The following is a 12605-nucleotide window of genomic DNA, read 5'->3' as shown; positions in this document are numbered from 1 at the left end:
TATGTCTCCACTCGCCCTTCCTCTTTTTTTCCTCTTTCACACTCTCCTCTATATAATCCCCTCAAAAACCCCTCATTCCTCGCTGTTATTTCTTTTCCCATGCTGTCTGCCTCTGCATGCTTTGACTTTATTCCTCTCCTCAGCGGCCGTCTTTTTGTTGCTCGCCCCTACCTTCTCTCCGTCTCCCGCCTGTCTTGCCTCTCCTCTCCCGCGCTCTCTTTGGTGAATTATTCATCAGTCTGTGTATGTCATTAATCAGCACTTGTTCAAAAGATATGATTGGGGGGCCGCGGAGGTGGGGGGATGGGCGAGAGGGGCCATCGATCTGTCGCAGTGGAGAACAAGAAAAGCGGTGGGATGTGAGGAACAAGGGATGGAAAGCGGGGGGAAAAAAAAGATGCACAGAGAGAGCATGACGATGATAGCGAACAGGAGACAGGGAGGGAAAAGTGATGGAGAAGAGGGGAGGAAAAGAGGGCGAAGGAAGGTAGGACGAGGGAGAAAACATCAAGAAAAAAAGGACAGTACTGATTAAGGTGGATGAAAAGAGGGGAGAGAAAACGATCCAAACCACAGAACGGCCGGCAGGGCTGGGACAGACAGAGGGGGAGCATTGATAACAGATTGGTGCACATGTTGAAACAGACATATTAGCTGACTTGGTCTATTCTCCCCTTTTCGTTTTCCAGGAGGAGAAGAAGAAGAAGGAGGGAGGGGATGGAAGGAGGATTGATAAACTCGCATGCAAACACCACATCATGTGTGAAAGACTAGAAACCAAAGAGGCAATGATAGAGAGAGAAGGAGCCGGGGAAACAGAGAGATGGAGGAAAACAAGCTGACAATGATTTAGAGTGAAACCTAAAAGAGGGGAGGGGTTTAAGGATGAGAAAGGTTAATGTATTGATTCGGAGGGGGAAAAACAAAGCGTGGAGGTAAAGGAGTGTGGGAGTGTGTGCGGTTGGCAGATCTAGGTGCACCGATAAGACACGGCTGTGATCAAACGTGCGCGGGGACCGTCAGGGGCCAAAGCACTCTCCTCCATTTGTCTCTCTTCAGGGCAGTCGCTGTACCTTCCCGAGCACTGATCCTGCCAAAGATCCATCGCTAATCCACAAAGCATAAAAAGCGAGTAAGCGGGCGGGTAGGTGGATGGGTAGGAGGCCTCTGAAGTACACAGTGAAGAGGGACCGAGACTCCCTGTCAATCAGCGACTGATGCAAGCCAACCGGGAGTCGTACATTGCTCCACATCAAACACATCTCTGCTGCTTACACAAGCCATTCGCTGACAGCTTTTGGCGGTCGCGGTCCTCGGAGGGCTCGGAGACTTCCGTCAGCAAACACCGAAAAATCACAGCTGGTAGGCGAGGGGGCCAATGCCTAAAACCATGGCGTGACATTTCTTCACAGAGCCATCTAAATCTCCAGAGGCAACACGCAGCTAATCCAGGCTAATCTACACTGAGCCACAAATATCCACGCTAATCTGCATAACAGCGCATTGCACTTCCAAATGCTTCAATGAGAACCCACACACAATACTCTGCGCACAATACTAGCCACGGTGCTGCATGATGCACCTACTCAATTTGGTAAAAACAAAAAAAAAAAACTGTTAAACCAGTTTAAAGATAACAATCGCGGACTTTTACCAAGACTCTTCTGGGGCTCGTAAAAAGAAATGGGATGGACTTGTACTGTAGCCATTTCAATCTAGCTGATGAATATTTCATGGTTTGTTGTTCTGAGTGCACAGTACCTCTAAACATCTTTAAACATGAGCACTCTCTTTTTAACATTTGCCTTTCACATATCTTAAATACTAACATGTGTCATGTTGCTGTACATGTCCGCAGCTGAACCAGAAATTTTCTGTTTAAACCTTTAAAACACTATATTTCATGTCGATATTCTGGATGTTAAACACGTCGTAGCAAAACACACCAAACATTTTAAGTAACAGATGTCTGCCCAGTCTTTTGTTTTTGTCATTGTGTTAAGCCTTATTTAAACCATCATGGGATACCAGAGTTCTTTTTGAGTGGGTGATCAGTTCCTTTCAGCAATACCCAAATCTTTTTAGTATCAAAGGCTTACCCCCCTGTAGGCTTGAAGGATGTCTGCTAAGTTCGTACTTCCCTCCTTCACAGAATGCAGCAGCTGCGGTCTGCTTGAATACATTAAATCAAAAAAAAAATCTACGCCAAACGTAGTAGTTTTCATGATGGAAAACATCGAGCAGTTGGATGCACAGCGGAGGAGCTGTTTATTCCGCAGGAGATGTTTGAGAGGTTTTATGTGGATGTTCTGATGCTTTTTTTCCGCTGTGAAAGCTTGTTATCTTTTGGAGTACACTTAAACTAGCATGGATTCAAGCTGACCACAGCATCTGTTTGGCGTGAAGGAAGAAATTTCCAACTTTTACACGCCACCTTTCAAGTCTACAGGGGGTGACTCTTTGATACTGCGAGGTATTGCTTTGAAGCAGGGTGAGGTTGTGGGTTTTTACAAACTGTTGGATAGTTTGAGAACCTAATGGGAGAAAAGCTGCCATTATACTGTCAATCAATCTTGACATATGAATGCAAAATTACTCATGAGAAGCTCCAGGCGTGTCAGATACCTGGGTCGAGGTGTCTGTTGCGCCCTCTCAGCAGGTAGCTGAATTCCTGGCAGCGTTCGCTCTGGCTGTAACCTCTCGGAGAGTTGAAGCACAGCTCCTCCACCAACACCAGCGCCTTCTTACACAGGTCTTCATCCCAGTCCCCCGACATCCTCCAATCCGCATCGCACTCTCACCAGCAGTCAGCCAATGACAGCGCAGCCCTCGCCGCCCTCACCTATCGGACGGCGCTCGGGTAAGCAGAGTATTGGCCCGTCCACCTTTTACAAGGTGTGAACTGAGAGAGAGGAGGCAGAGGAAGCTGAGGGGGGGGGTGGAGGGGAGGGAGGGGCGCGGGAAGAACACGAGGGGCTCTGCTGGGTGTCTTGGTCTGGATCACAGAGACCAGACTGACGTGCCCATGTGTGACTGAGCGACACCCACCCCTCTCACTTACCCTGAAAGAGATAAAGGGAGAGAAACAGTCAGTGTAGGTGTAAGGACATAAAAGTGTACAAATCAGTGTATTGGCAGATTGGTCACCTTAGCCATTAAGATAGAACACTGATGCCAAAACCATCAGTGTGTCCGTGATAGATCATTGGCTCCGGTGCTACAACATATTTCTTTAGCATACAGTATGAGGAGTGACACTCCGCAACCAGCGTCATAAAAAAAATTTGATCATGTTGCAGGATGTTGCTAAATGCTAAGAATCCTGGTGTGTGTCAGAGTCAGATAATAAAGTTTAGAGAGATTAGTCAAAATTGATAGTTTTTACATTTTGTTTTGCTAGAAAATACTTAAAAACTGTTAACAGCGAGGCCAATGGATTATGCTGATTTACCAGGGCGTAACTTCTTGCAGGGCACATTGATGTTGAGTTTCTTAAACGTTAAATCCTCAGTGAACCACGGATTATATTTCATTCCCCTCCATTGTGAGTGGCAGCAGAAGGTGTCGGGGCAAATAAAACCACCGTAAAAGTCTACGTGTACCCGGAAGAACAATAACAAAGAGCTGATGAGCCTTGAATTTCCCTTGAGGAATGAATAAAATATTTTGAATTTAATTTAATTAGGCTAAAAGCTGCGTAAGGCTGCGGAGTTGCTCAGAGTAAGGTGTTGATTCTCAGTGAGCTCGACACTAAAAACAACCTTTTGATATGTTAAAAAATATCACTATAATAAGATTGAGTGTGCTATAAATTTAGCATGAAATACACATGAGTACATTTACCTGCTACTTCAGGAAATGAAAGCTTTGGGTAACTTTCAACAGCTAAAATTGTGTACTTGCAGTGTTTCAAAAAGAAATATTGCTACTGTGACTCCACTGAGGTTGTATTTCATATTAGAAAATGTATAAATAGACACTCTGCATATTAAAATCCTTTTTTTTTTGTTTTGTTCTGTTTCCTAAAAATCAATCTTCTTACTTTGAACGATGCCAAATGCTTCTGCACCCACTCAGCATGGTGCGTTCTTAATTGCGAGGAGTCCTACGGTTAGTGATTTCCTGGGGGGATGCAGTTATGATTTTTGGAGTCGAAAACTGACCAGCAGGTCAATCATTTGAAAACATGAAATATTTCAAAGCAAAACACTGCTTACTGTAATTACAGAGTAATTTAAATAATCGTGAGCTCTTTTTTGATGAGTGCCTTCACACAAATATATTGAAGAAACAATTATAGAGTTAAGAAGACTGGGTACGGGCTTCGTCCTTGTTTGTAATGGTACTTTTTTTTTTAAATGTGCAGCGAAATCCACAAACGTATAAGAAAAATATCCTGCCAAGGTCACATTACTGAAAAGTTTCCTGGGTGGAAGAACCATCGCTTACCTCAGATTTACAGTAGCTTCACATTTTGTTATATAAGTAGATCTATTGTGCCGAAGAAACAAATCCAAAAGAAAGCATTTCATTAGATTTAATAATGTCATAAAGCCACGGTGTGTGTGTGTGTGTGTGTGTTTTACCTTTATTGAACTTGACTCTCGAGGTTCTGGGCCATGTTGAATTTGCGAGCTGGAGCGGAGAAACTCTACATGTAGAATTTTCTTTGCAAACAGATTTGGCAGAGGAAGGCGGAGTTATGCCTGCAGTGCATGCATAACCTTTAGCTTGTTATTTTCCTAATGTTTCCAAGGCTAGCAACAGGAGCCTGCAGACAAGTGTTTTGTTTTGTTTTTTTTTTTCCTTCACTGCAAATTGGGAATAGAGTTGCGCTCGTAGTCATCTAGCTCCGACATGAACGTTTCTGTGGTCTCTGCAACACACCAGCATGGATCAGACGTCGCTGTCGGATTTTGCGGAGACTCTTTCAAAGCTCTCACCTGAAAAAACAATAAAAAAAATCAATCAATCGATAAGGTGTATGAAGACAAGCGCAGCAGAGACTAACAACAACAAGGACACCAAGAGACTGAAACCCACACCGAAGTTTGGTGGACTAAAAAAATCTCATAAAACAACATCAGAGTAGAGGTATAATTAGCTGTATTAAATCTGGCTGCCTTATGTGTGTGCTCCTTGTCCTTTCATCCAAGAGAAAATAGACTTCTTTAGCATACTGTCTATATTTTTGAACTCATTCTGTCTAAATAAAAGGAGGTCAATGCCCAAACTCCAGTTTCTCACAGCCTGTGAGTCTCCAGGGACTCTGACTGAGGAGAGTATATGCAAAGTTGTGTCTAATAGATCTGTTGCAAAAACGCTAGTATTGAACATGTCTTGCCAAAAAAACGTTGTACAGGCGGTGGTTTGGTTGGAGAATAAATCACTGGCAAAACAATGTTCACGGTGAGAGGTCAGCTCACTTTTCCACCGAGCCGTTTTGTCCTTGTAAAGCAGCGGACCTATTTCTCAAGCAAGGTGCCTTGTTGGACAGAGGAAGGACTATTGATCATTTGATGTATGTTGTTCTGTGAAATGTCAGCGTCAGTCTTTGTGCATTGAGTGGCACCTCCCTAGCAAAGTGCTCCTTATGTGTCCATCTGTCTCCCAGCCATCAATCAATCACCGCATTAGGCAAAGACATATTTCACTCTCAACAAGATCCAAAACAAGAAATGCTTCCACTCCCCTTTTAGTTTTTTTTTTTCTCTCTGCTCTCGAAGACAGGGGCGCACTTTTCTTCTCTTGTTCACCCTTTGTCTCTGTCTCTTTTGAAAAGCTGATTGTCACATTAGGAGAGTCTTTCAGTCTAAAGGAAACTCAGATAAAACAGAGTCTATTTATCTGTCCATCTCGGCTTAGCCAATTGCCGAAATGAATCCGAAATTAGCGAATCAAAACGACATCCAGACCCAACATCCCACACCAGCCCTCGTCTTGGCCCCCTCTACTCTCTCCCATTAAGATAGTAAATCTGTCTGAGTGACTTTAAAACGCAGGATATCTCATTCTGAGGAATGGCTATCTGGCACAAAACTGGCCGCCTCAAATGCCAGTGAGAGCATCAGGAAAGAGGGAGAGGCGAGGAAGAAATGGAGGAAGACAGACAGAGAGAGAAAGAACGATTGTGTACGAGTAGCAAGAGACAGAGGAAGAGGGAGAGAGAGTGGGATAAGAGAGATGCTGACATTAAATTGGAGGTGAGACAGATAAAGAGGGAGGGAAAAAAAAATTGGAGCAGAGAAGGGCAGAAAAAAAAAAAACATAGGAAGCTGGCGGCGAGGGTGACACAGCAACAATGGTAATCAAGGGTTTGGGGATGCAATTTACTACAAGCAAAATATTTACAGACGCTGGTTATTCACAGATAAATATGCCTACAGAAACATGTTGACGAATCATTTCAGATAGCACCGTGCCGAGAAACGCACATTCCTAGCGTACAGAGCAACACTAAACCTCCCACAGACCCTCCATTGACTGCTGTTCTGCCTGGGATCAATACTCTCAGGGAAGGAATACGCCACAACACAGACCAGTCGACCAGTAAGGTCACTGTCTGATTGGACAGAGGAGACAGGGCGGCATGCAAGGTCACAGTCTAATCACACTATAGAGAAAGGAGAATCAGTATACGAGGGGTCCTGTCCAATCACACAAGAGACACCGGAGGGGAACTGGAAGAGGTCAGTGCCCAATTATGGAAGACGATGGCCAATCAGATTATGAGCTAAATCCGGGGGAAAAAAGGGCCAGTTGCGCCAAAAGACGGGAGCCAGACAGCCAGTAATCCAAATTCGAGGGTAGATTACATCAGCTGAGGTGGCTAAGTGATAAAAAGGCTGCAAGTTCAACCTTGCACAGGTGTCAACAAGTCCTCCAAATTAAACGATCCGATACGTCGTTTGACCGCGTGGACTCCAGAATGACACATAGGAGCATTTTCTGATCCGGTGCTTTCCAAAACAGATACAAATCACTGTTGAAAAATAATTATGTTTTATGATGTGTCTGGTTAAGCACAAAAACCACTTGGTTAGGTTTAGGGAAAGATCATGGTTTGGGTTAAAATGATCACTTTGTTAAGGGTAGAATACATGTGGTGTGGGTTACATTTATTATGTCCTTAAAGGGGACATATCATGCACATTTCCAGGTCTATATTTTTAGATTGGAGCTTTACTAGAATATCTCTGCATGATTTACAGTTTAAAACTCCTTATTTTTCACATAGTGGCCCTTTATGCAGCCCCTCAGTTCAGCCTCTGTCTGCAACAGGCTGTTTTAGTTCCTGTCTCTTTAAGGCCCGCCTCCCGACGAGTCACTCTGTTCTGATTGGCCGGCTCTTGGAAGCTTCCGGCGACTCCGAAGGCTACGTCAACAAACCACGCAACAAACTATAGCAGTAGGATTTCACTACTTTTTCTTTATCTTTACTCAAAATATAAACTTCTCAAATATATATGTACATGTTTGAGCCGAAATCTTATCCAAAATATGAGTAGACAACACATGGAAAAACCTTAGTCATCAACCTTAGCAACCAAGGCTACCGAACAGATGTGATGAGCAGATGTCAGCTTGTCGGCAAGGTAGAAAAAAACATTGCAAACGAAGTGTTCAGGGCAGGTTGACGCCCTTGCTTTTGACTTGCAGGTGGCATTTCTACATACGTTAACCTCTGGTTTTGGAACTTTAAACATATTTAACATAGATATCCGACATCAAAACAGCATATAAATAACCAGAAAACCAGAAAAGCATAATACGTCCTCTTTAAAGTTAGGCGACCTTGGCTAAAATAATAACCACCGGGTTATGGTTGGGGAGCGATCGATCATAGTTACGTTTTCCTGTTTTCTACTGTTGGGTTATAGCCTACATCCACCCAACCACCTCCGAATGTGGAAATTATATTGACATACAGTTTATATATGTCATCTAAACCTCGCCACTGCTCCAGGTCATAATTATTACAGCCGCTAGATGGCATCTGTCACTTAAGCATAACTATGTGTTGTTTTTGGGCGACTGACATTACAACCTACTGTGTCGTTTTTCCTTGGGAGGCCAGTCTCCGGGGGTCTTTGAGCACGACTCCAAACCCCCCCCCCACCCCCCCCGTTAATCACTAGGATAAGAGCATCAGCTAAACATCTTATTTTTAATGGCTCAGTCCAGCCGTTACATCCTCTATCTAGCTTATAGGCGATAAAGCAGATGAGGCGTTCATGTTTGTATCCCCTTATAATGAAGGGATCATTCTGGTATTTGCACAAGAAGGAGGGCAGATTTGGATCCGCCCTCAGGTGCACAGAGCTGAGAGAAAAACACAAATTAGAATAAGGAAACACATACAAAATGTGAGGGAATGAAACAACTCAGCACAGACAGGGCTCCCATTTCTTATTGCTGGGACATTCACTGATAAATATTTATCTAATATCAAATGTATTCCCTCACTCTTTTTTTTTTTTTTTTTTTGAGTAGTCGTATTGGATTTCTTATTTTTTTGGCTCCTCATGCAAGAATTCCAGTGGTTTGCTCCCCTGCTTAGAAATTCCACCGAAAAACAGCCACAAACAAACAAAAAAACTCCCCCAAGAAGGGGGCGAATGTGAATTTGATAAAACCCAGGGGGCAGGTTTTTCAGTAACAAGGATCATGTTAGAAAGTGCGAGTGAAATGTGAAATCTGTATGTGGAATCTGTCTCTGAGGGATGAATCACACACCTCAGCTGGGTTTGGGAATTACAGTGATAAGGCATTTGAAACGCTGCTGTCTGCTGAATAAGAAGTAAGAAGAAACTCAGATACCTGCCACAAACCTGTGATCTATTGCAACCCGCTATCATCATTTGCCATCTCATTTTCCATTCAAATTACACATTTCTCTGGGTATTGAATTATTCATTACAATTCAATTCAATCTTTATTTATATAGCGCCACATCACAACAGAAGTTATCTCAGAGCGCAGAATAAAATGCGGAAAAAATGTGAGACCACCGCAGTTTTACTGTTTACTACAACTGGATCAATATTATCAGCTGTAGCAGTGGAAACAGAAGTTCTGGTATTACCTTGAGGTTTTTCAGAATAAAATTTGCATGTTTACCTAACAACAAGGCAGGTTTAAGATCATATTCTTATTAAGTTTTCATAAAACCCTCTTCCAATCTCCTTCTATTCACCTCCTCTCTATATTTATTAAGCTTGGACTAATAGGAATTAATTTGCTGCAACTATATTTATGGGTAGAAAATGAACACCTTCATAATTGCAAAAATTTAACTGCACAAAATTCAGACCCATTTTTGTGTGGGAACATAATGCTCCTGTAGACAAAGGAGACTAATCCATTGGATATACCTAATAGGATGTTTCAGTTGGATCTCATTGAACCTGCTTTCAAGTCCTCCCATCTGCTGCCATGCTCTTTCTTTTGTTTTCATCTGTACCTGGAAGTCATCTTTAATTGAACCTCTCATCCTTACCCCGAATGCTTTTGTTGTTGTTTTAAAGTCTGTAAATTTGCTTGTGTTTAAGCCAATTTCCCACTCCCTATGACTGTGCCTTTATGGGAATTTGAACAGTGTTTCCTTTAAAAAAAACAAAAAAACAAAAACAACATTGTCATCTCCAGTCAGCTGTACTATACAGACTGGTGACTTGGCCCTTTGACCTGCACCTCTCTGTTCCAGACTTTTGATGCTGTACCCTTGCTGGGCCGTATCATGTTTTGTACCACCTCAAATCGATGTACCCGTGTATCCTTAGATCATCCACCATTCGTCAGGACTCTTTCTGATTCATAGAGGTCATGACCTCTCTCCACCGGCAAACTGGAATATCCTCCTTTTTTGTTTTGCATCACTTCCTTTCGAGGCCACAAACGATGTCTGCCTCAGACAACGCTATCATCGCTCCTCTCTGCTCATTCGGCTGTGACGGATTGATGCACAAGGGTAAACAGATAGGGCTACTACAACATATCTTTTTGGTTACTCCAGTGGAGCGGTACTGTGTTTCGCTCGGGACAGAGACGGCGCCGTATGAGGCCAAGATTGAGCGTGGGGATATTAATGTCTATTGACTAGTGGTAATAGCTTTGCTGAGCCTCCGCCTCGAGGTTGTTCCAATTTAGCCTGTCCTATAATAGCTCCTGGACACCCTTTCAGCAAATAAATAACATGAGGTGGGAGAGAGTGGGCCTTAATATCTGCTTAAGACCATATATCTCTATAAACATGCAATCAAACACCCGTTCACATCCAAGCAGACACCGGCTCCTTTTATCTCCACCTATTTCTATCCCACATTCACACATTTCAAAGGTTCCCGTTCAGGCTTTCACAGCTTTCTACCACTCTGAGCCTGTTGGAGCTGCAAGTGTCTAAATTATCTATAATGTGGGACAGGAAATAGAAAGCAAGTGGCCAGCCAGGAACCCTGGGATATTGGTGCCGCTCTTCCTGTCTCTTGCACAGCCAGTGGAGCTGCAGAGCGGGACCTATTTACAGACAGGGAGTGTAATCACACACACACACACACACACACATACACACACAGACAACGGGCCGCCCTCACTTCATTTTTCACCTACCGCTATGTCAGAGTCGGTGAGTCAGTGTGTCTCAGTGGTTGAGGTTTTTTTTTTTTTTTCTTCTTCCCTCCTCATTTGCATAAATATGATTCTCTGTGTTGGGAAGCCAGAGAGCAACTGTGCCTTTGATGGTAAAGGGGAGTGGGGTGGGGTGGGGTGGAGGAGGTGTGGGTGTGGGTGGAGGGGGAATTACGCACGTCTTACGCACGTCAACCTGTCTTCTGTGTGTTTTCTGCGTGCTTGTGCGCGCGCCACCACCCCCCCTTCTGTCTGTTCACCTTATAATAATAGCGTTCGCGTACAAAAAAAAAAGTTAAACCCTCCTCATCAGTGAGGATAGCTGAAATTGATACACTTGTAATACAGATACGAGCCTGTTATCTCTTCTATAGGCTAGTGCAGCCTACATAGCCTGTACAGACTGCCTCCACACAACATGCATCCCACTATATGCTCGAAACATATACCTACCGAAGGCAGAATGCAACATGGAAGAGCTAGGATGATGCACAAATAATATACATTAAACATTTATGGAAAACAGACACATGCTGCTAGATTTAGGGCATATTCAGCAGAGCCCAGTGCGGGATACAGGATCAAAGGAGATATGATGCGAATAACGCACACATCGCAGATATCACAGACCCGAAATGCATGCTGGCCACAGGAGTAACAAAAGGAATATCTTCCTACCTTGGCATTGCAGAAACCACTGTCTCCCTCTCTGTCCAATTTCCGATTTATGAGCTCCTCCGCTGTTTTAGTCAGATGCGACGCTTGTAAAGGGGCATTCCGCCCTCTTTCGCTTTGTCCACCCCCCTCCTCTCTCTCTCTCTCTCTCTCTCTCTCTCTCTCTCTCTCTGTCTCTCTCTCTCCCTAAGACGCACCGAGCAATAAGCCCCGCAACCGGGATGGCAGACTGAGAGGGAGAAATGAACAATATGATATCTCTCCCCTCCCCTCTCTACCTTCCCGTTTCCTGTGTTCTTCTCTTTTATTTTTCTCCCCTCCTTGTGTATTTTCCTCCTCTCTATTTCACTATCCCCTCCCTCTCACTCTCTCTCTCTCTCTCTCTCACTCTCTCTCTCTCTCTCTTGGTTGCTCTCTCGCTCTCCTTTTTTTTTTCCTCCCTGTGCTCTGAATACTAATACTCTGTCTCTCCTGTCACTGCCTGTACAGCCTGGCCAGTGCTAAAGACATACTGATGTATGTGGGGCGTGTAGAGAGAGAGAGAAAGAGAGAGAGAGAGAGAGAGAGAGGCAGAGGTGGAGTGAATGTGTATGTGTTTGTGTGTGTGTGTGTGTGCTGGTGTGTTTGTGTGTGCTAGTGGGAACCAGGGGGGGGTGCATGGTGTGGAGGGTAATGGCCACTCTAAGCCCAGAGGGTACATGGATAGGTTAAAAGGGCCTAGGATCTTATTTGGTCTTATTAGAGCTGTGATTAGATAATAATACTCCTGCCGATGCCCCTGGAGAGGTGGTGGTAGTGTTGGTAGTAGGTGGGTGTGTTTGGGGGGCACATGAAATGTTGCTCCTTTTTATGGTAACACGCCTGGGAGGAGGTGGGGGAGTGTGAGAAAGAGGAGGAGGAGGAGGTGGTGGAGGTGTTGCTTGGATGTCAAGACAGTCGACAGTAGGGTTGAGACAGAGGGGCCGATGTCGCTCGGCTCCGAGCCAAAAAAAGGACATGGGCTGTTCGCCTGTATGTATGCGTGCGGGTGATGGTGTGTGTGTGTGTGTGCACCATGGAAACGTCTACAAGAAGAGCGAGAGTAGTATACAGATGCTGTGATCTAGTTAGAACAAGACACAGCCTTACTGGAGTTCTGATTAGATTATGATATTCCTGCAGGCCTCATATAAGGAGAGCGGAGGCACATAAAAATGTTTCTCTGGTTTATGGTAACGTCATCAGAAGGATAATGAGGAACCTACACAGTCGCTCAGGAACAAGTTTAGACATTGTATCAAAGTTTTTGAAATGGTGTCCCTCAG

At 44.1% G+C, this 12605-nt stretch overlaps 1 protein-coding gene across 3 annotated transcripts in view; it reads right to left on the bottom strand.

Annotated features, from left to right (window-relative positions):
• The window catches only part of syt3 (synaptotagmin III), a 34224-nt gene extending 22616 nt beyond the window's left edge, over nt 1–11608 (bottom strand). For all 3 annotated transcript variants that reach the window (XM_044332561.1, XM_044332563.1, XM_044332562.1), the window contains exons 1-3: nt 11305–11608; nt 4587–4943; nt 2626–3062 (exon numbers count right to left, since the gene is read on the bottom strand). In XM_044332561.1, the coding sequence (XP_044188496.1) occupies nt 2626–2776 (151 nt within the window). In that variant the 5' untranslated portion in view covers nt 2777–3062; nt 4587–4943; nt 11305–11608. The remainder of the gene's footprint in view (nt 1–2625; nt 3063–4586; nt 4944–11304) is intronic.
• Nucleotides 11609–12605: the final 997 nt, after the last annotated feature.

Source organism: Thunnus albacares, chromosome 17 (genome assembly GCF_914725855.1).
Source record: "Thunnus albacares chromosome 17, fThuAlb1.1, whole genome shotgun sequence".
NCBI lineage: Eukaryota > Metazoa > Chordata > Actinopteri > Scombriformes > Scombridae > Thunnus > Thunnus albacares.
This window is presented reverse-complemented; position numbering and strand designations above follow the sequence as displayed.